The sequence below is a fragment of the Tuber melanosporum genome (genome assembly GCF_000151645.1).
Source record: "Tuber melanosporum whole genome shotgun sequence assembly, scaffold_41, strain Mel28".
Lineage (NCBI taxonomy): Eukaryota > Fungi > Ascomycota > Pezizomycetes > Pezizales > Tuberaceae > Tuber > Tuber melanosporum.
In genome coordinates, this window is record NW_003299086.1 from 761589 (window position 1) to 784636 (window position 23048).

A 23048-nucleotide genomic window follows, 5' to 3' on the forward strand; every position below is an offset into this window, starting at 1 on the left:
GGGACTCTGGATTCGGAGGAAAAGTTACGCGAGGGTTCGCCAAGGCATTTACTCACGTGATCTGGCGGGCGATGAATTGGAGGAGAAAAGCGGCGCCCGAAAGGGTTACAGTACAACACCAACACCTTCCTTTGAGATACCCTTCTTCAGCTGTGGCTTTCCCTATTTTATTTTTCGAACCCGCTGCGCATTTTATGTGTGCTCGGGACGTGATTACTTTAGCGCCTCTACAATACGAGGTGATTGTCTTCGCCTTGTTTTTATTTATTTATTTGGCTGATATGACCAGAGGCTCTCCCACACCCAGACCGTCGGCATATTGTTAGGACGGGCGGGGGCGGGGAACACGATATTTATGATATACACTCACGGGGAAATATTGTGTGGACACCTGTCATAAGAGTTTGAAGGGACAGTCCATGCAATACGTGCGCACACGTTTGCGTCATTAGATCCTTTCTTTTGGCTCTTGACTTTTGCTCCTTTGGAACTCCATGTATTGAGATGTTCCTTCTTTCTCACGCGCAATTAGTACAATTGATGCCACGTTTGAACATTTTGGTAGTTGTAAGTGTACTTTCCTCTTTTTCCGCCGCAGTCTGTCAAGTGTGAGAGGATTACAACTGACAAATGTTGAGGACATTGCTCGCTAGATCGAAGGTGACGATGTACAAAGCTTGTGCCTTGATTAAGTTATGATCACCGTATACGGGACATATAGCCCGAGAAAGTTAAGCCAACGGCTCCTGTATGCACCGTGGGGGGGCAGCGTACTTTCGGGCCGAGCGCAGGGTTCGGGGGTGGCATCTCCTCTCCCCCAGAGGATGGCCATCGTTCCTTTATTGTTTTTAAGCTGGGCATCTGGGTTGATCCGTGCAGCCTTGTCCAGATATACTGCCCGCTATTTTTGGACCCTTCAGAGTCAAAAACCGCCTGGCTATGACTATTGCGCGTTTCAAAGATATTGGGTTCGAAAGGACGTGGCCATCCTTTGGTCGAACGCAGTGAACCATTCCATCTTGAACGCTCTTGTTCGGTGGCGGAAATGAAAGAAAGGGGTGAGGGGAGCGTTACCTGTTGTCATAGTCTGGTTGGACGAGGTGCATGTCGAGTATTCCCCAGCTTGGGAAAGCAAGTTGATGCCTATCTTGTCTGGCTCGGACCAATAAGCTGCAGCTCATTCTGGGGGTGTCCGAACCTTCTTCCGGAACGCCTTATCGGGAGTTTCTTGAGCTCTATAGGATCGTTCATGGGAAAACATCGGCGACTGAAGTTCGATGGTTCGTCCAAAAGGCCGGGGTAATGCAGGATCACGTTTATGCATCGTGGGTCTGCGTCGTCTCTTGACAAAGCGATGTTTTTTCCTCGATGATTCCATCGATTATGTGGCTTTTGTCAGGCTGTTCCTAGTGACCCTCGGAATAAAAATTACTGGACGGGGAAGTCCCGCGTCAAAGGATGCAAAAGGAGCTGCACGTTTCCCCAGTATTTTCTTGCTTATTCCCGACTTGCGGGGTACGAGTGATTCTCCGAGTCTTAGATACTGGCAGCCTACTTGTGGGGGCCCTAATTTTTCTATTGGTTGGTTTGTCTACCATACTTCAGTCTTCCTTGTCGAGTCGTGCTGTTAACCTTTGGTATGTTGGGTTGGTGTTCGTCTTGGTGAGCTCATGAACGGAGGAATGGGTAAACTAGCGCTTCAGCTCTGAGAACATTGTTGAAATGGGCTATGGGGAGTTTGCATGGACACGATTCGAGAATTTGTCGTGTTTTCGTTGTTTGCATTGTACACATCACTTTTATTTCCTTCTTTGAGTTGGCCTTTTGGGGGTTCTGGGTCGTGATGATTATTTCTTCTTCAATTACGGGGATAGCTGGTGGCAAGAAGTCTTGATGGCGTTTCTGTTGGGAAGGTAGTTTGGCTTCCGATGAAAGTGCTGGTCCAGGCACTGGGCTGGACTAGCGAAAGGGTCTTGATTAACTTCTTGGGAGACTTGTGTGAGATGGTCATGGTGAAGGTGTTTGCAGAACTTGTCGGGGTCAGGGTGCCCGAGTCAAGGAGTGGATGAAGAAGTAGTGATAAATGATTTTGGAAGTAAACTTTCCCAATACCATTCGTAAATAAGAAGTTTTTTTTAATGTTTTAACTATGCCCCTCGTAGATTCATGGTGGTGTGGTGACTCCATTCCCTAGGTGGCTGAAGGGACTGAGGTTTTTCTTCCTTTTCCACACTTCTCGCTCTCCCATTTTCCTACACTCACTTTCTTTCCCCCTACGCTCCTTGCACGCACAAGCACAAGCAGCAAAAGTAAGTGGGAAGAACAAGCTGCACACATCAGAGGAAAGACTACCGATCCTCGTAGGATCTATGCCACACATCGCCTACAGTCTTCCTTCATCCTCGGAGCATTCATCATCTTCATAAATTAGGTCAGAGGGTGAGGAGAGACGAATAGCTGGGAGAAAAAGCGGGCTCAAGTCGTTGACAGCTCACCCGCACCTTTCTGCCCTCCGCAACAGCGCCGTCCCGATCCCCTTCCTTTCTATTTCCCCCCTTCTCATCTCACCTCCCCTTCCTCTCTCTTCTCTCCACCTCTTCCCCCCAACATCACGCTTACATAGTAACTTTCTCCCTCGGTCTCACCTCCTCTCACTGTTGTTGCAAGCCTGGCAGCCCTACAGAACTCAGGTTAGAAAGGGTACCCAAAACTCGAGGGCCCCGGAGTGCCTAGACTGACTGCTTCCCAACCTCATACTCCCAAACCCCCCCCAAACCCCCATACCTTCCCCTACCTTCATACGTTCGCTCACTCGACTCTTTTTACGCCTCAACGACCGCCTCCACCACCGCCATCAACCGTAACACATTCCATCCCCAACGACGAGCACTACCCACATCACTCACTTAACACACACCACTCTTACCACCATCCACCACAACACAAATAATCCTCGACGCGATAGACTCCCGTTTTTTTCGCTGAGGATTATTTCATCTCTCCCGCCACCACAACCCCCCCCCCCTTCTAAACGTAAGTTTTCTTAACGACTCTAATTGCAGTAATTTTTTCATCTCTATACATTCGCTCACTTTTCTTTTTTAGTTCGATAGTCGTCGAACTATTACACCTTTTTTTTCTTTTCTTTTCTTCTTTTTCTTCTTTCCCTTCTTTTCTTTTTCTGGTTTAAATTCTTGTTCAGGAGCAATCACTCATATTTTTTTCCCTTTCCCTCGCTCCCACACCCAACCCCCCCGCGCTTTTCGGGTTTACGTTTTTGCTCGCGACCACTACCGCTTGCATTAACCAAAACCCATTCATTACGCCATGCCTCCTAAGGAATCGAAGGCCTCTCCGGCTCCTGGAGTTGCAAGGCCATCACGCCCTTCGCGACCGTCAACCCGTCGCTCTACACCTGTTGGTACACCTACATCCACAAAACCTTCCGGCCAAACCTTATCTTCCGTGCAACCCCAAGCATCGACCTCGACTCCCACAACACAAGAAGACACGCCTGAAGATTGGTCCGAACCCCCCTTGGCCACGCCTAAAGCATCCTATAAAGAATATGACGATAAGGCGTCTGTGAACACATCTACACAGCACATGTTACCTTTGGGCGAGCTACCTTCAACTAAGATGGTGGAGGCAACATCACGACAGAGGTCGGGTCAACCGGCAAAGAAGAAAAGAGGGAAGCTGGCTGCATCCACCCCTGTTCCTGCCGCTACTACTCCGGCTGCTGTTTCACCGCCGACAGCCGCAATGGAAGCGAGTGTGAGCCCTGCGAATGGTACTGCGATAGTGGGAACGGGAGCAAGAGGGAATGGAGGAGTAGGGGTAGGGGGAGCAGGACAAGGTCCATTGACGAGCGGGGGAACACCGGTTCCTGCACCAGTAGCACCAACGGCACCAGTAGCATCCGTTCGTCCAGTTCAAACTTCTAAGGTTAAGCCCGACGTCAGTTCGACTCCGGTAGTGACTGCTTCGTCACCGGCTGCTCCCTCACTTTCACGGTCGCCAGGTATCAACCCGCAGACCCCCAATAGTGCCAACGGGGCTCGTCCGTCCACAACCGCTCCATCGAATGTCTGGATTAATGGCCAAGCCCCAAATAGTAAGACTCCACAGGGACGTCATCGCCTTGAAATGGTTGTTGATGCCGCCATCGAACGAAGTACTCAGATTGGAAATTTGGGGTTGGGTCGCGCGATCAAAAAACTGTACGATGAGTCGTTGTCTAACAACTTGTTGGCGGATTTATTGGATGCGGTCCTGGCGCAGCGGGCGACGCCAGCACAGGTATTAGAATTTCAAACATATGTCAAGAATGCGAGAGATCCCAATTCGAAGTCGGCAGAGCCCTGCAGTGGGCCCCCGTCAAACGGAGATGGGAATGGGCAACCACCACCACCACCACCACCACCTCCCGCACCTGCCGCTCAACCAGCACTACCTCCTCAGGAGCCGGCAGCAGAAGTCAATGAAGCAAACGGTTCTACTTCCTCGTCCTCTGCGACGGCAGCCGGCATCAAGAGAGACAAAGTGGAGAAGGAAAAGAAGGAAAAGGTAGACAAAAAGGCTGACAAAAAGGACAAGCGAAAGAACGGGGTGGGGCGCGGTCGAGGTGCTAAGGACCAGGAAAACAAAGTTGGCGAGGAGTCAGAATCCGATTTGAGTTCAGTTCTCTCAGAACTGTCTGACGAGCGCACAAAGCCTGAAAATGCTAGCGCTTCAGTAGGCTCTCAACCCGAGAGCTCCCACTCATCGCCGGCTATTGGTTTTACACCTATGAACCAACTCGCATCTCGCCCCAAGGGGACCTCTGAGCGAGCATCTAATGGACCTAAGAACGTCCCGGCTGACGACGAGGTGCGAACTGAGAGCAATGTTCGGGATCCCCCGCCTCCATCTAGTGTACCTCGTGGGACAAGGGCAACCGCAACTAATCCTAGGAAGCGGGCGAGGAGCCTTAGCACAGCTTCAACTCCGCCACCGGCCGGGTCTAATTCTGCATCCTCTAATACACCTTCTACCTCTGGTGCAGCATCTGGATCTGGGTCCGGCGCTGTTGGAACTCCTAATATGCTCCCAGCGCAGCCTCCGAAGAAAAAGCCGAAGGGAAACAAGATCAAGATTTCGTGAGTGTTTTTCTTCTATTTTATTCTATGTATATTGCAACATTTACTCTAGCCATTAAGTTATATGTTGGGGGTAAAGCTTATTTTGCGAGATTGCGGGTTAGTCCGGTCAAAAAAGCAGCAGCGGAACCGATTGTTGTCACAGCTGGGATTGGTGATCTTAGTGACAATAGGCGGGTCCGGTATGGGTCTGAGGAGGTTTCGGTAGGTTTTTATGGATTTTTATCTAGATTATTCTCTCTATGGGTCCAGTTTTTGGGCACTGACACGTCATCATCAGGAGAACGAAGATGTATGCGCTGTCTGCAATGGGCCGGGTCGTTTCCTCTGCTGCGAACGCTGCCCTCGATCATTCCATTTTACCTGCCTGAACCCTCCCCTCGAGGAGGTTCCAGAGGGTATGTGGTTCTGCAACAAGTGCACAACACAGCATAATCCGCCGCCTAAACCGCCCCGTGGGCTTTTTGTGGATCTTCTAGACAACATAAACAGAAGGAACCCTTCCTCCTTTAGGCTACCCTCGGAGATTCGTAATTACTTTGTTGGAGTTGAGACTGGACCTTTAGGCGAATATGTGGATGTTAGGGATAACAAGACGCAGAGATTTGGGTATGGTGTTTTTTTTCTTTTCTTTTCTTTGATTCCCTCTGGTTCACTGGTGCATATATTGACCATAGACCTCCGGGGTACAATAGAAGGAGCGGGTTTCCGGAAGAATACGATACCCACAGACTTAAGGACAAGAGCGGGAATATCATTCTCTGCCATAGTTGTCGAAGGTCTGCTGCTGATGGTCAGAGAATCATCTCATGCGACTTCTGTCCGTTAAATTGGCATTTGGACTGTGTCAGCCCTATGCCAATGCCAAACCCCCCGCCGGCGCAGAAGAAATGGATGTGTCCGGCCCATGCAGATATGGTAAGAAAAGCTGTGAAGTGGTTCCTCCGCCGTGCATTGGACTGACAATGTAAAATAGTACCAGCCAAGACGGCCCAAGAAGGCAGTTATAGTTGATGCGTACCTACGCAGGGGAATGAAAAACAATGGGGTCATTGAGATTGAGAACGAAGAAGAGGAGACTTTTGAGGAACTCCTCATCAGTGGCGTTGTTTATCGCCTTCCGGAGCGTGGTATTAAGCTAGATTTTATTGAGAAAGTTAAAAAGTAAGTTTTCCTGCTCATGGCCCATCATTGAGAGATATCCTGGGTCTTAATTAACGGCACACGCATTAATGTAGTGAGCGTGAATATGCTCAGAAACGCCGCAAACTTGACACTCATGTGCTTGGAAATTGTACACCCATACCTCAGACCCCAATCGCGAATCTAATATCTGTTCCAATCGAGGGAGTTCCGGACGAACTTCAGGCGACTGTCCAGTCCTTGATTGAACTGAGCACCAAGGAAAGGCTCAGCGGACCTCTCGACCCTAATGGGCTTGGTGGCCTAGTCTCGGTTCTCATTGTGGGTTCTAGGTTTCGTTATCACATTTACACGAATGGCTCTGCTCACATTTTATAGGAGAAAGCGCCTGCGGATGTAAAGGCACTCCTCGTGGAAAAATCGTCGATACCCCCGAACCAGCCATTGTCGCCGGCGGCCTCGTTGGATACAGCGCTTACTCCTAACTTGGAGATCGAGAAACGTCGACTTCTGGCTCTACAAGAACTAATCACTCGCCGTATAGAAATCATTAATTGTTCGACACTACCGATTAGCCCTGTAGTGCCTCAGCCACACCTGGCTGTAGCAGAGAGTTCATGAGTGGGTTTACGTGATGTGATGTTACCTGGAGGGGCAGAAATTCCCCAAAAAGGATGCTATCGAGTTCGGAAAAGTTATGTTAGGGTGCACAGGACGCGAGCCGGGAGGGGGCTCCAAGATACGGACTGGCTGGGAATGGAGGGGAGTCTACTGGTATGGAGGGGGGGGTCGATGAATAGTTTCTGCGGTTGGGTTCTTTTTCCTTTTTCTTTTAAAAGCTTCCTTTCCCACTTCATTTTACATGCGATAAACCGTGTAACCTTATCCTTATTTTCCCCTCATGACCTCTATCCACTTTTTTTTATATCGTCGTTGCAATAATTCTCTTACAAAGTGGATTATCCCTGATGTAGCATCATTACTCAGTGGCCTCTAAAATTCTTATTGAGTCTTTTACTTCTTGTTCTGTCTATTTGCTTTTTCGTGTTCGACAGGAAGGGGCGGAGGGAATGGGAATGGGGGTTCATCACCACATCATCATCGCCAACACCGGGGCTGTGGGGAAAAATTTCCGGGTTCAACTTTTTTTTCTTTTTCCACCTTTTTCCCTATTTTTGTTTTCATTTTCCTTAGAATGGGATGGGAGTGAAAGTGTTCATTTATTTCGTTGGTTGATGGTTGTAGGTGGAGGACATGTGTGCGCGCTACCTTTTTTCTTCTCTGTTCTTTCTATCTGTCCTTTTAGTACTGGTCTTCGTTCCTTTTTTCAATGATGTTTTTGTAGTTAATTTTCCCCTCTCCCTCTTCCCTTCTTTCCGCCCCCTTCCCCGAGCTTCTCTTATTTATATTTGGCTTGCGAATGGTCCGTGCCTCGGCGGGGGAGGAGGTTGGGGGTTGGAGGAGGGGGGCTGCTGATTCTTTTTATGTATCTTTTGAAAGCTCATTTTTTTAGGTAGTGGGATCAGGTTTTTATTTGGATGATTGACGGCGATGGGTTGTCGTGAAGGGAGGAGGGAGGAGGGAGAGATGCGTTCCACGTATGTACATTATAATCTTTTCATCCATTTGTGGAAATTTTTGTTGTGCCCGGTGGGTTTGTACTGGCGTCGTTTCGTGCGGTGATATACTATCATATACGTTATGGAGGCGAGTGAGCGTGAGTGAGTAGGTGAAGTGAGTGATGGTAATGGTAGGTATTGGTATCGATCAATATTGATAGTGGCCTTTCGTATACTGGTATCTGGGTCTCGCTCTCTAACTGTCTTTTCCCAACGTTGTTTGACTCCAAGCGGGGGTGTATACTGTAAGTTGTAGTCCACTCCCAATCGCCATCCCAGAGCGCAAAACTCTCCGATGTGTGATACCCTACGGTGGTAACGTAATATACGAGTACAGTACGGTACAGTGCCCCGTCCCGATCCGTTACCGGGAATCCTTCACTAGACCAAACCTCAATTCAATCACCTCCCCCTCCCTTGCCTTGACCTAGAATTCTTCATCCATGGTGTATGATATAGTTAGTACCGGTAGAGTTTGTCGAAACCTTTTCATTCCCGAATCTCCAACCACTAACCAATAGACAGCTGTCTTTCCCTTTCCCTTTCCCTTTCCCTTTTTTTTTTGGTAACCCACGCCGATCGTCGGGCTTGCTCGCTGCGGTGGGGGGATATCATGCAGTAGGGAAAAGGTTATCTGGCAATAGAGCAGCAACTGTAATTTCTCCGCTTCGCACCTCTTTCATTGTGCTCACTCTCCCCATTTCTCCTCCTTCAGACCTCCTCCTCAATAGCGGTAAATAGGAGAGAGAAAAGATCAGTGGTTGCTCAGTTCTCGACGGTTAAGTTGAGCAAAAGCCACCACCATCACACTCCACTCCACCAGGGGGAAGAAGAAGAAAAAGGGGAGTGGTTTCCTCGGGGCAGAGAAAGTGGGGGGTTCATTCATTTGATTGCCAAGACATAAGCTTACTAAGTGAAACCCAAAAGAGTGCAACAACAACGCGTCACGTCACTATTTCCTAATAGGGCAATTTTTTTCGTTTTTCTTTTTCGGGGGTTGGCGTGTTGGGGGCTCCGGGCTTATATATGGTATCTTATCTGCCTGTTACCCAGCCTTTGGTTCATCGCTTACACACACTTACTACCACACCACACCATCCATCACCGCTTCTACCTGCTACTCCGATACGAGGGGGGTTTACACGTTACTTTTCGAAATACACCATTGCTATCTGAATCATTTTCCGCAGCGAGGGAAGATCAAGAGTTTGAGGAACTGATTGAATTGATCAGGATGCCACGACCATCGCGCGTTAGCAGGAAACCGCCCGCGGGGAAGGAGGTGGAAAAGGCGAGCAAGAAGGTTGCTACCACTGCCGGGAAGAAGGAAAGGAAGGCAGTTGAGAAAGAAATAATTGAAAAGCCAGTAGCACCACCAGCGCGCGCGACAAGGTCGAGAGGCACGGTCGAGGTGGTCATTGAAACTAGTCAGCCCAGTCAAACCGCCGTTGCATCTACTCGCACATCGCCAGATAGATTTAAGCCAACAACCACACGACGACGAGGCCAGTCACAACAACCCGTCGCAGCAATTACTACATTTCCAGCGGCCCCAGCAGCAGAAACATCGCCGCCGAAGAGATCTACGCGTTCTACTGTAAACTTTACCGCTACTTCTACCACCATTACCATTGAAGAAGTGATTCGCAAAACTCCATCTCCGAAAAAACCTACACGCGCCGCGGCGAAGGTGCCTCTGCATAAGCAGCAGAAATCTAACTCCGGTGTCCTAGCTACCCCGCCAATGCCCGAGATTACCCCGCTATCGCCTGAGATTCAAGTCCCCGCATCGTCCGACGTCGAGAACCACTCCCCGGCCGGTAGTGCGCACTTCGCATCTTCGCCCCCAGCGATCCTAGGCACTGCTCCTTGCGACGACGACGAAGCGGGACCGACCACGCCTACCCAGGCAAGGGGCGGGGACGGGAAGCGGGAAAGGATTCACCTAGAGTTTGGCGAGGACGAGGGGTACACTCCTCCGCGCGCAAGACCTTCGTCTGCCGAGAGACCTAGATTGCGGGAATTGGGTGTTGAGAGTCTGGAGCCGTTGGATAGGCTGCCCGGGGATGATGTTGCCAGTAGTGGCTGGTTTGCAGAGGATGATGAGGACCGGCCGGCGAGTCCTACACCTAAGCGCGCGAATAGATGGAAACTTAGTCAACTTGCAGAGGAGGAGGAAGAGGAGGCGGAGGCTGGAGAAGAGGCTGATCTAGAAGATAATGATGGGATTCCGGCATATGCACGGTCGGAACAGCAGCGTAGGAAGAAGCGATTCGGATCTCCCTTTCAATTCCAAAAGGGCAAGAAGGATGCCCTTCCCCCCACCGCTGCCGTTACTGCTATCAAGGTAGAAGACATGGCCTTTGCAATCTACTCCGATCCAAACACCCCCTCTCCAACTCTGCCAGATAACATCAACGCGCATGAGCTCGACGAGATAATGCGCCCGCCGATTAGCTCCTCCCCAGCGCAGGAATCCCCCCGACATTCCCGAAAGCGCCGCTCTTCAAGCGCGGACGTGAGCTCCGATGACGAGGAAGGTGACGGGGTAGAAGAACACCACAACCAAACCCGTGGCGGAAAGCGCAGAAAGCAGACCCTCACCAGATCCAAGCCAGCAGCAGCGCCAAAACCAAAAGTTTTACAAACAGAGGACCTCCGTGGATTACTCCCTAAGCGCAAAGGCCGGGGCAAACATGCTGAGAGGGACGAATTTGGCCTCTCCCCTTCTTCCTCGGAGGGGGATGGAGAGGAAGACGAACTCAGCAAACCCACAAAACGCAAGTCCAAACCAGCCAAGAAGTCCAAATCGAAAACGAAGCCCAAGTCCTCCGCCACTACCGCCGCGAAAGTCACAAAATCAGCTTGGTCCCGCCCCCTCGTCCCCCCCACCACCACCGCCACTACTACTATTAGAAAGAAGTACGCGCGTAAATCCACCGGTTCCGAGAAGGAGAATGAGGCACCGAGAGGGAACAGGAATAAGAACGACGATGGCGTTGGGGAGGAGGATGAGGCGGCGACTACGACGAGTGGGACTGTGGTCGAGGTTGCCGACGGAGTCCTCGGTAAGGAGGGGAGGAAGAAGTTGCGGGACGCGGCGGAGAAGTTCCGCATCGTAGATTCTTGGGAGATGGATTTTGAGGATGTTAGTGGGAGTACGAGCGTTTAGTGAGGGTGTTGGCGGCGGTGTGGTGGGGGTACGGGGAGGTTGTTTAGTGGACGTTAGGCTTTTTGGCTTTTTTCTTTTTACTCATCTTTTTACTCATCTTTTTTTTTACTCATTTTTTCTCTCTTTTTTCAATTGGCTTTCTTGAATCGTGGTGTGACGGGTCTCGTTTGGCGCATTATATGTCGATTTGTTTGTCTTCAGTGTCACCGGTATTTCGTGTAACTTATTTACTCTTTCCCCGCGGATCTCATCGGTAGTCCGGATCCACCCGTTCAACCCAAATCAATCAATCAATCATTACATCTAAAAGCAAGAGAAAAAGGACACCCACCACACCCATCAGCGCATTTACACGGATCACCGCATATCACGCAGAATAAACCATAACTGTATATTAATAAAGATTACTATCACAAATCCGTTTTCGCTACTTACCGTATTATTAACTAAACTTCCCGGCAAGTTGCAATTATTCCCCTCTATCAATCATATCATAGCGCTTGCCCATCGCACTACTACGCTGTCTGTCTGTCTGTCAGGGCTGAAATGAATGAAATCGAATGGCTATAGTAATAATAATAATGCAGTGGTTCAATATCAGACTGTGTGTGTGCGTGCACTCGTACTGTAGAGTAAATTCCATGCGGGAACCTCACCGATGGTAGCTTGGATCCGGACGATCGGTACGGTAATCGCCGTCGTTGTTTGATGAAGTTTTTGCATTTGGTGATATCACTGGCGGTACTTGTACTCGAGTATACTGTAGGTACCGGTACGAGTACTGCATGTTAAACTGAAATGACATTCCTAGTCCAGGATAAAATACATATCATAGTAGGATTGAACCCAGTTCCCGCGATACACCCTACCTACACCCCCACCAACCACACAAGAGAAAAGAAAACCCCCCTCCGCGTGCGCGTGCCCCGTCCCTGCAAACCCGACCCAAAGCCCCCACAAGTACTTACATAATCCCGACGTTTCCATCGTTCCTGTAGGCTAGGCGAGCATGTGTGGGGGAAAGATGGCTTGGGAGGGGTGGGAGGGAGAAGAAGCAGGCTAAGGCGACATGAGACGGGACGGAGGAAGGGAGAAGGGGAAGCGATGAGTTGAGGGAAAATATGTTACATAATTATGTTACTGGAAACTAGATGTGACCGACGGTACAAGTGGCCCTTGGTGCTGGCAAAGTTACTTTTTTACTCATGCTAACTGTGAGTACCGGTATGGGATGGGGCGATGAGTTGTGTCAAGTGCACAAGCAGGGCAGGCAAGGTCAAACACGAAGGAGAGCATCTTTCTTATCGTACGGCACAGCACGGCAAGATGCGACGGTTAAGGGGGGGGAAAGCAGGAAGAAAGGGGAAAGAAAAGAGAAAACCAAACTGCGGGGTATCATACTCCAGCACTTTACGAGTACAAGTATCTTGCTTCACGGTAATTGATACTGTACTCGCACTTCTTATGGATTAAGGTGAGGTTATTGTACTCGAGTACTGCACTCGAGTACAGTACCGTGTCGCACGTCGCATGTTCTAGGCATTCGTGAGGGAAGACATGATACGGTATGTCTCGGGGAGTGGTTGGGAGAGGGAGTTACTCCGCGCTCAGAGTTTTTTTTTTTTTACCCTTTCCTTTCTGACGAAAATGTGGCCATGCCACCATCGCCTTTGAATGAATGAGCTAAGTTAGTTACTTAACTCGTCTCCGTCCCCTTCCCTACCGTACCCGCAGTCCACCGTTTCCACCTTTTGCCTCTTTTACAACCCCCCCCTCCCGCTGTTTCGGTTTTCTTGCTATATATCCCATACCCCTCTCTCCTCGATCTCTTCTTCCTATTTTTGCCGATCCGCAGACCGAGGGCTTTGTCTGCGGATCCCATCAGCCAGATAGATAAATTCACCCCACCATCATTACCTCTGCCCTCCACCTCCCCCGCTCCTACAGCCACCGCAACCAACACCAACGCCCTTTGTCGTGACGATCTCTCAAACCCAGCAAGAATGTCTTCTTCCCCAGGCTTGCAATCTAAGGATACCTACACCTTTCCATCTCACCGTCTTCGACAGGTATTGAACGATCCCACCAAAATACCCTTGGTCCTTGTCGCTTGCGGCTCTTTCTCGCCCATCACCCACATGCATCTTCGAATGTTCGAGATGGCTGTCGACTATGTACGCCAGAATATGAGTGATACCTATGAGGTTGTTGGTGGCTACCTGTCACCTGTGAGCGATCGGTACAACAAAGCTGGTCTGGCAAACGCCACCCATCGGTTCGCCCCCATTTTCCCCTTCCACCTCCACCCCCGGCCCGATTAACCCGCATATTATAGGGTCCGCATGTGCGAATTAGCCTGTGAACAAACTTCCGACTGGCTAATGGTTGACCCATGGGAAGCCATCCAGAATGAATACCAGCCCACCGCCGTCGTATTGAATCACATCACCACTTCCGTTAATGATCAACTCGGTGGAATTTCCACCAGCTCCAATCCGGATACCCCCAAGAAGCCTGCGCAAGTTGCTTTACTCGGCGGTTCTGACCTTTTGCAAACTATGTCGCAGCCGGGCGTCTGGTCTTTGCAAGATTTGGACTTGATTATTGGGTCCCACGGGATTTTCGTCATTGAGCGTTCCGGCTCTAATGTCAGTGATGCATTGGCTCCGCTCAACGAGTGGAGCGAGAAGATGGGAAAGAACTGGTTGGAGAACATCCAGGTTGTTCGGCAATTGATTGCCAACGATATCAGTAGTACTAGGATCAGGCAATTCTTGAGATGGGGGATGAGTGTTCAGTACCTACTTCCCAGCTGCGTCATTGAATACCTGAGGGAGCACCAATTGTATAGAGACCCGGTTGAGGATAGTCACCCCTTGGGTGACGGAAAAGGGAAAGGCAAGGGGAAAATGATGGAGGGAAGCTCAGGTACCGCGAGCGACGGAGCAAGAGTGGCCTAATTTGACAGTGGGAAGTTTAGCGGACTTTCAGGTGCAAGGCCGTTGGGAGGCGTAGGGGTGATGTGCGCACTCGGCGGACCAAAAAAATAAGGCCAAAAAACGCTCGGATTGAGGTCCAAGGAAATTTCCGGCAAACCGAAATCCAATGGATGGGTTCAACTCTTCCTGGTTAGTTGGATTCTATATACCCCCACGATTACCCAAGCCCAGAGCGGCGATAAATGTTATACGGAAATGATACCCCTTTTTCTTTTTATTATTTCGTTGTCTCCTTCTCTTGGGGCTTGCCTTTTCTATGTAGAGCAATGGCCAGACCAAATTGGGTTTCTGCTGTTTAAACTGGACGATCCCCTGTTTTTCTATTTTATTAGTTACGTCTCTCTCAAGGGTTTTTCTTTTCTTTTCTTTATTCTTTTTGACGGCTTCTGAAACTGATAGAGCATCGTACTCACGGCTGAATTTTCCTTGAAAGATATATAAAGACGAAATTGGTCTCTTGGGAGGTGATTTCGATTCGATACCAATCGTATTTTCTTGGAGATTAAATAAAATAAATTAACGGTATGACTTTGACTTAACCGAGCTCCCCATCACTAGAGTCTTCCCCACGGGAAACGGCCTGCCCTACGAGTAAGGCACAAGGAGGTGACTGCAGGTCCACCCCGAGTCAACGACTGTGTCTCAAAAAGGAAAACCGAGAGACGAGTGATATCCTGAGATTGTAGCCTTTGTTCCGGTCAATCGTAGTCGAGGGTGAAATGTCATGGCGGCGAGCAATAGCAGTGATGGAGATATCTTAGAAGGAAGAGGAGAGAGGGAGAGGGAGAGAGGGAGAGAGGCTTTCTATTTGCCATTTGAACAAGCCGAGAAAGAGGGGAACAAGCGAATAAGTGGGCTGATTGGATAAATTACGTACGTCTTATAGCAACAATACATTACCACCGACACCGCAGTACTGTACACGGCTACCAAGACTCTACAACACAATGCACACACCGGTAAGTGGTTACGACTGCGCATGTGCAACCAGAGTCCCACCAGATGTTTGTCGCAGTGCTATCGGTTGCACCGAGTTGTTGTTTGGGCCTATTAGACTGCGATGTTGTCATTGTTTGTGAATGCATGCACCACAAATTGGCCCCCATATATGCACCCTCGATGCCTTATCATACTGCAAAAAGTCTTTGCCCTGCTGTATGTCTTTAGTTTGGCTCGCTCGCTGCGGTGGGCTGAGTGGGCGGAATAGTTGATTCAATTCGTAACCCGCTCGGGATGTCCAGTGGAAATGACGCCGGAGTATGATATCTATCTATTGGCAGCGCGGTTGGGATTTTGCTTTTCACGGTCACCGAAATACTTGATGTCGTTTTGGAGTCGTGTGTTTTGACTTGTGATATCGGACCTGATAGGTTTATATCACTGTCCGGGGGGGGGTTCTTTCTTTTTACGTTTAGTTCGATGATTGGATTTTCGTTTGGTTTTTAGGATGCTGTTGGAAGTTTAGGGAGGTGTATATATATATATATCTCAATGGCCTGCTTGCTCTCCGTTTCACTCTGTGCTCGCACTCGCACCGCTTCATCATTTAGTCGTATCCTTGGAAGGAGAGAAAAGTAGTTCATGAGAAGAATTATATAAAATTGACTACCAAATTGACCAACGTAGACAATGTGACATAAAAAACCGCTCTGAGGAGCTTCGTTGTGATAGAAGAGAAAGAATAAGAGTAAATCATAAGCATAAAATCGTTTCCCTAAATCCATCCCATTCCAAACCCATCCCATACTATCCCGTACCGATACCAATCCATTATCCAAATCGTCACCATCGTAACCGCATCACAAGGTTCCGAAGACCTCTCCATCTGTTACCCACTACTAAAACTGAAAGGTAGTACACTGGGGGGCGACATTGACAAGTCCGACCTGTGCATGCTAAATTAGCCCAATAACCACCCTCCTCCCGAAACAAACAAATGTCACCACCACATACCTGATTGACACTGTTCCCAGAGCAGCAAGCCATAGAACCTTTGCAATTCTCCCCACCTGACAAAATCGGAACTATTCACCCCCACCCACTTCATTAACTTCACATCCTCTCCCCTCCAAGTCAAGACCAGAATAAATTAAGAACGTACCGGACAAAACAGAAGCGCCAACAATGTTGCAATTAGCGGTAATAGCTGAAAGGGGATTCACCGCCCCAGCGGATATAGTGGAGGAATCGCAGCATTTAAATTCCTGCTTCATGTTGGCGCAGTATTCGTGCACAGTCTTAACGGTGGTGTCGCCGCCGTTGCCGCCGCGCCCAACGCCACGCTCACCGCCGGTGGGAGCAGCAACAGCGAGAGAGAAGAGAGCAGCAAAGATGCAAAGGAGGATTCTTGTGAACTGCATTTTGGAGGAAGGTGGAAGAAGAGTTGATAAAGTAGTAGTAGTAGTAGTAGTAGTAGAGTAGGGGTAGTTATAGATTGTCTCGAGCTCGAAGGCGAAGATTGCTATTGAAGTAGAAGTAGAAGCTGATGAGGATGAAGAGAGAGAGAGGATTGAAGCCGGATATCAAGCAGTATTTATACACATTCGACCACACACAATCGCTATCATTCTTAGACCTGATGATCGCGATGATAGAGGAGTTCCAACCAACCTACCCCAGCTGGACCAATAATAGCACAGCAAAGTACCATATCACGCTTCCTGCAATTCTCCCTTCCCCGCGAGAGCCCGTTCAATAACCCGTTGTCCAATCATCACCAATTGACGCCAAGGCAAGCATCTCGGAAAGCACCACAAGAGCGAGCACAGCACACAGTGATCGACGGTTTACATCCTTAACTCTAAAAAAAATGCCCCACTTTCGGTCTGGGATATTCTAGACATGCACGACTCGACCCCTGTTTTTTTTCCAAGGTACGGAAGTCTCAAGTCATGGACAGTGTCTACCTGTTGTATATGGTTGTAGGGTTGGGAGGAGCAGGTTTTTCGGAAAGGGCGGTTACGCTTCGGTATCGTACTACCCTACGGTAGTTCTATTGTGTAGAGTCTTCCTCGAGAGGGGTTCGAAAAAGGGAAAGGCAAAGCTTGAGTTGTTCTTTCGAGTGCGATGTTGGGTAGGGGGTATGTTGCTAATATCTCACAAATCCATCGTTTCTATTTCATTTAGCCTGGGAGCGATATTTACGCTCAATTGCAGTCGCGGAAACCATACAAGCACGGTATGGTATGGTACACCTATGAGCAATACCCTATCCCACTGTGCCAGTATGATATGATACACCGACATACCTTCCGACCTTTTCATCCCCCGCCCCACAACCAGACCAAAACCATCCAAAATACCAATTACCCACAAGTACCCCCTAGGTACCCCATACCGTCCCTCGGAAAAGAGAAAGAGAAGGAAAGAGGAGAAAAAAAAGACTCATACACGTCAACAAAGATCACCACTCCTCCAGTACAAATCCCGTTAGCTCACTCCCGTTCATACCGGGTGACATCTCATGATGTGTCGTTACCACGGGGCTTTCACCGCTTGTATTTTAGTAATGTCTCGGCAGTGGTTATAATAATAATATTTCTTTTTCTTTTCCTCCTCTTTCCCCAACCACGGAGAGAGCCATTTGGTTTGGTCCCGGATTATCATTTTTCGGTTCTGGGATTAAGGTAGGGTCCTGGTTCGGAGTGGTAGGGATAGAAAAAAAACAAAAGTTGGGTTTTGGTAACCGGTATCAGTACTTGTATCCTGGTGTTTGGGATTATTTGTAGGGGTGACCAATGCCGTAATTGTAGAATTGAAACATTCTGTATGATGGCGAGGGAAGTTTGTAGTAAACTACTGGATACAATTGGAACTTATAATACCGCTAACTGGAACGAAGTTTCCTCTACTAACCGTATTGATAACGCTGATGGGTTCTTGGCGTCTGTTCCAAACCTGGGACCAAAATGTCAGCAAACATTCCAGGAACTCCCTTCTTCTTCTCCTTTCCCATCATTCTCTCTTCTACCGGTAGTCCACCCCCCCACCCACCCACCAACCATACCCTCCCACATCCTGCCTCTTCGGATCAACACGCCCGATCGATATCATATCCAAGGTATCAGATACCCCCGCGCACTTCCTTCCAATGACGCCAAACCCATCGCCACCGCTAGAGCCAACCTGCCAGATATCAGACCGCGATATCTGCCAACACCGATCATGCATATGCGAAGGGCTACCGCATCATACTGTACAATTATAGTACAGCACAGTAGAGTACCAACAAGTCACTCACTGCACGTCACTCGAGGATCGTCATTTCTACTTGGGTACTTCCGTGGAGGGGGGGGCGGTTTCCGGAATTGAATGATCTGCAGAGGTGATGGTTAGGGAATGTAGGAGATAGGATAGTATCATACAGTAAGTACTAACATTCTACTCAACTACTCAGTATCGCAAGATAGATAAGGTACTACTAGCAAACCGCAGGTCTACTCCTGCACTTCCAAGTCAGTCATCCCATCACAGAGCATGCATACAGCACGATCCAGCTCAGATCGTTCCAGTACAAGCACAACTCCCAAGCACCGTACCCACCTCCCCATCGCCGAACACCACATTTATCAATCCGAATCAACCAGGATAACACCAAGTCTGAAAACCCCCTGCCCTAGTCTATTCCACCCTACCTACCCCGAACCACCCCGCCGTACAGCCCGCATCTCGATCCTGTATGCTACACATATTTGCTCCGGAAGTCAACTTCCGCTTCCAGTCCTACCTCCCTCCCTACATGACGTGGATGGATGCCATCCACTCGGACTGGCTCGTGCGATCCCAACTAGATAGAGCACAGGTAGCAGCAGAGATAAGTCAAGTTGGGATGCAGGCACAATTGTGCGGGCAAGGGCAAGACAGGTAGGCACTTTCCTGCGTTGTACCTCGCCGACGTGAGTAAAAGGTTGCAAGCGAAGGTGCGAAGCAAAGGCGTAGGGGAGGAGGGGTTAAACGAAGGGGCTCTGACTATCACACGATACGAGGAGAAGGGCGGGCGAATGAATGGTGGCAGAGTAAAAACAGATCAGCACCTCAATGAATGGGCCGCATACACAACTCCCCAACTTCCAATAATATCACAGCAAAACACTCAAAATACTTGTAATAACCCACCGTGCGAGTGGGGGGGGGATACACCACGGCTTGAAAAAGTCATGATATATAATTAGCACCGGCAAGTCCCTCTCTGCCTACCTACCGTACTTACCCAGCCACCCACCTATGTGCTACGAAACGAAACGAAAATCAAGGCGAGAACAACAGCACAAGCCAGGAAAGCATCGATATGTAGGAACACATGCGTAATCAACACAACACTACACCATGCAACAAAAAGACCCCGAGCATGCAACGACAAATCCACATCCAAATAAATATCTGGCCGGGACCCACAACACCCCCCCCACCGCCCAAAAGACTTCTTATTCTGCTGCTCTTCTTAGGGGCCAGGAGAAGGAATATAACCTGCCTACCTAACGAGTAAACAAAGAGAGATGGGGGAGGGAGGAATAGAACAGCATACGCTGGCTTTGGTATTCGCCCTCTCGAGAAAATTACTTTTGACTAATGGATCCCCGGAAACACGTTTGGCTGGTGTGCAAAGCAAACACAAGTTATCACTCGCTCGGGAGTCGAGTGTCACGGGTTGCAGTAGGTCATGTGTTCCTCCGATTCGCAAGAATGCCGGGCTGGAAGTTTCGGTTACCGGCGGCTATGTGAGCACATGGTAGCGGATGGACTGTTCTGTTGGAAGTATCCGATACTATTTTCCCTTCTGGAAGTTAGTACAAGTACTTTAGTCTACTCGGGTACAGTATCCACCCAAGCCAGTAGATTTAGACATTGCACCTCCAAACCCGCAAGAATGGGTATCAAAACTTCAATATTAGTCTAGGTACAATCTTCCTCTTTCCTTCTCCACTTCCTACAACCAAAATTGTAGACCATTCCAAAAGACCACAAGGGTATATATGTCTGTCCCACCCCCAGCCATCCTCCCCCCTTCAGACAAGCCGCTCCTGCCTCCCTCTACAGGGAAAACCCAAGCCAAGCCAAACCGACCGGCAATAAAGAAATGGTTTCTTTTTTTAAGAAAAAAATGCACAAAATGATAAAGAATAGTCTCAAAAACTCCGGTTTAGAGAGAAAGAAAAAAAGCCACCTGCTACTTCGTTTCTTATAAGAACACCATTACCTCAGGGAGATGGGGTATAATTAATGAGCATGCTGTCCACAATTCGGCTTAGGCTTTTCCAGGCGGAGAGCCCAGAGGAGGAGGTCCTCCAGCGGTACGAATACTAGGAACACACGGTTGCACAGGAAGGCGATTGCGGCAACGAGTGCTCCAGCGCAGGCATCCAACCAATACTATCATCACCAGTTAGCTTTGTGAAAGAGGGTATATATATGGGGGACAAACATGATTAGCTGTAGCGATAATGGTAGTCAAAATCATGGTTGGGTATGAAATCCCGAGCACGCAGTACCAAATCCTCCACCATTTGCCAACGCCAGTTTGCAGAACTTTCCCTTTACGTCCTCCGTATCCCAATCCCATGAAGCTGAGTACGCCAGAGTGGTACACTAGTGTCACGCCAATCATGAAGCTGTAGCCAAAGTGCATACTCGGCATGGCAGCAAGGTGGTTCACAAATTTACCGGACATCCATACCGACTCGGCATCATCGCGGCGGACAGTGTCGATGAAGCCGTATTCCGGCGGGAGTAGACGGGGCGGCATACATGGAAAGAAGGCAAATATGATGAAGGCCATCCAATTGCACAGTGTTACGGTACGCCGTACGACAGCAAAGATAGCATGACTCGGAGCGGAGTAGTAGTACCATGCAATGAAACTACATCAATCAATCCATTAGTAGCCGATTCCACCCGGACTCGCGCAAAGCACGCCCATAAATCGGGGGGAACTTACAATACACTCCCAGGAATGTGAATCAACGCATAAGTCTTATTCAAGAAAGTCAACAATTCCTGATGTCCATCCATAAACCATTTTTGCACATCAATCTCCTTAACCGGGAAAAAGAAGCGCAGTAACGAGTACTGCTCCGCATTCAAAACACTTAAGCCATTTTCCTGCGCCGTGCCCCAGATATCGTCCGAGAACAACTCTTGCGAGAGAATATGCGAAACTCGATATATAGCATAGGTAATAATCCAGTAGAACATTTCCATTAGGAACGGGAACTTGTACATAATTCGGGAGTGCCAGTTGTTTGAGAAACGGGACGAATTGGGAGTCAGTATACGAAGACAGCAGCAGGAACGGGTTTTAGGGGGGTGTTTGGATGTGCTGAGGACCGTGAGATCTTCATCTTCGTCATCCGATGACCGACCATCCATAGAACTGCGCGAGGGAGATGGGGAGAATTCGCCGGAGCCATTGTTTTCCAGGAGGGAGCGGTAGTCGGATTTTGGATTGTTGAGGATATTATACCTTCGTCGTCGAGTGTGGAAACACGCGAAGAATAGGATGCTCGCCACGATCTTTTGGTGAGGTTGTCAGATAATCATCCACCGACGGAACAGAGATGGGTGAAGAGGGGATAATGTAGATAGGTACCCACCACCGGCTCACCCCACTCGGGCAGTTTCCATGCCGGTTCGCTATTCCAGGCTGGAGGTGCAGACGATAGTGGAGTTGACGAGGCGTTGACCCCGGAGGGCACGACACTCGTTGGAGTTGGCATAACAGTGGACATTAAAGTATGCGGCAAATCAAATCGAGCCAAATCGAACCAAATCGAACCAAACCAAAAATCCCTTTCGTTTCCTACAAAAATCAAACTTCTTTCTTCCACAGCGAGGAGAGAGCGAGGGGAAAAGTATTGAACGAGTGTACTTGTTGCCTGGGCATAAAGATAAGTCAGATGAAAAGTCCCCTTGACACCCAAGCCCCCGGAGGGGGGAGGCTGTGGTGCTGCAGCGGCCTTGAAACGACAACAAAAGGAGGTAATAACCTATGATATAGGGAGGTACAGGCACTCACAGAAAGGGGACGGCAGGCAAGTTTCCAGCGATGGGGAAGAGACGGAACGAGGAGGTTTGTATCGTGGAAAACACTGTTCCCCCTCCAAGTGTGGATCCGATGATGCTTCTCGGAGTTCCTCGTCTTCTGCTGCTCCCCCCAATGCAAAGGGGAGCAGGAGGGAGAGAGCTGGAAACCACCTCATACCAAGACTTGGATTATTTGTCGCGTGCTGCCGCCCTGGGTGAGCTTCAGTTTGTCTGAAATAACTTACACCTAATTGCTTTTTCCCTCCGGACTGGAATTGGGCTAAAAACGCCCCTTCCATAGTTCCGCCCTCTCCACTCCGCCCTCCTCAGCCCTGTTAACCGTTCAAAGGAATGGATTAGACCAGTCAATAACATGTCTGACGCGTCTATCACTTGGCGACGAAAAGGGGGGAGAAGAAGGGTGGGTTATCCCCCCAACCGAATGATTTCATTGGGACAACCGGAATCATAACAGCTCTTGGCATCGACGGAACCGCTCCGCAGCAAAAACAAAGAGGGGAAAACTTGGTGTGAGAATTCGTGATACCAGCAGATCAATCCTCGACCTCCCTCCACTCAACGCGTCAAGATTTCCACAACATGCATTTCCACTGGCATTTATGATATTCCATTCGCACTTTTACAGTAAATGACATAAGACTACGATAGCCCAGAAAGCCATTCATTCGCTGCCATGTTCTCCCATCCCCTTCCCTCCGGAATTCGGATATTCAGGAGTCCGATTGATTTAGTAATCAGAGAAAATGTTTGAAACATTGCCAATTGCAGGGGTAAGCTTGTCATCTACCAAGCATACCGGTACCCATACCGGTACAAATGCGACCTCTGCCACCCAAGACAATCGCTTGGTGGCACCTTAGGGTGGGTACCTGTATGACAGCAAAAATCACGAAAAGGGTAAATAAATAAGAGCCTCGACTACTTTCGCTCTACT

The 23048-nt window shown here is 49.1% G+C and overlaps 4 protein-coding genes; 3 read left to right on the forward strand and 1 right to left on the reverse strand.

Annotated features, from left to right (window-relative positions):
* The first annotated feature begins 2778 nt into the window (after window positions 1-2778).
* GSTUM_00008079001 (uncharacterized protein) lies at window positions 2779-7301 on the forward strand. XM_002839839.2 has 9 exons: window positions 2779-3033; window positions 3106-4302; window positions 4465-5141; window positions 5234-5345; window positions 5422-5750; window positions 5837-6059; window positions 6118-6305; window positions 6380-6605; window positions 6663-7301. The coding sequence occupies exons 2-9, from the start codon at window positions 3328-3330 to the stop codon at window positions 6903-6905; spliced, it is 2973 nt and encodes a 990-aa protein (XP_002839885.1). The 5' UTR covers window positions 2779-3033; window positions 3106-3327; the 3' UTR covers window positions 6906-7301.
* Window positions 7302-8976: 1675 nt separating this feature from the next.
* Window positions 8977-11496, forward strand: GSTUM_00008081001 (uncharacterized protein). XM_002839840.2 has 1 exon: window positions 8977-11496. Exon 1 carries the CDS (start codon window positions 9138-9140, stop codon window positions 11073-11075), a length of 1938 nt encoding a protein of 645 aa, XP_002839886.1. The 5' UTR covers window positions 8977-9137; the 3' UTR covers window positions 11076-11496.
* Window positions 11497-13234: 1738 nt separating this feature from the next.
* On the forward strand, window positions 13235-14608 carry GSTUM_00008083001 (uncharacterized protein; the record flags this gene model as incomplete). XM_002839841.2 has 2 exons in its annotated part: window positions 13235-13350; window positions 13411-14608. 2 exons carry the CDS (start codon window positions 13235-13237, stop codon window positions 14033-14035), a joined length of 741 nt encoding a protein of 246 aa, XP_002839887.1. The 3' UTR covers window positions 14036-14608.
* A 5333-nt stretch (window positions 14609-19941) lies between these two features.
* Window positions 19942-22392, reverse strand: GSTUM_00008084001 (uncharacterized protein; the record flags this gene model as incomplete). XM_002839842.2 has 6 exons in its annotated part: window positions 19942-20443; window positions 20496-20931; window positions 21009-21583; window positions 21664-21769; window positions 21846-21945; window positions 22086-22392. The coding sequence occupies 6 exons, from the start codon at window positions 22390-22392 to the stop codon at window positions 20291-20293; spliced, it is 1677 nt and encodes a 558-aa protein (XP_002839888.1). The 3' UTR covers window positions 19942-20290.
* Window positions 22393-23048: the final 656 nt, after the last annotated feature.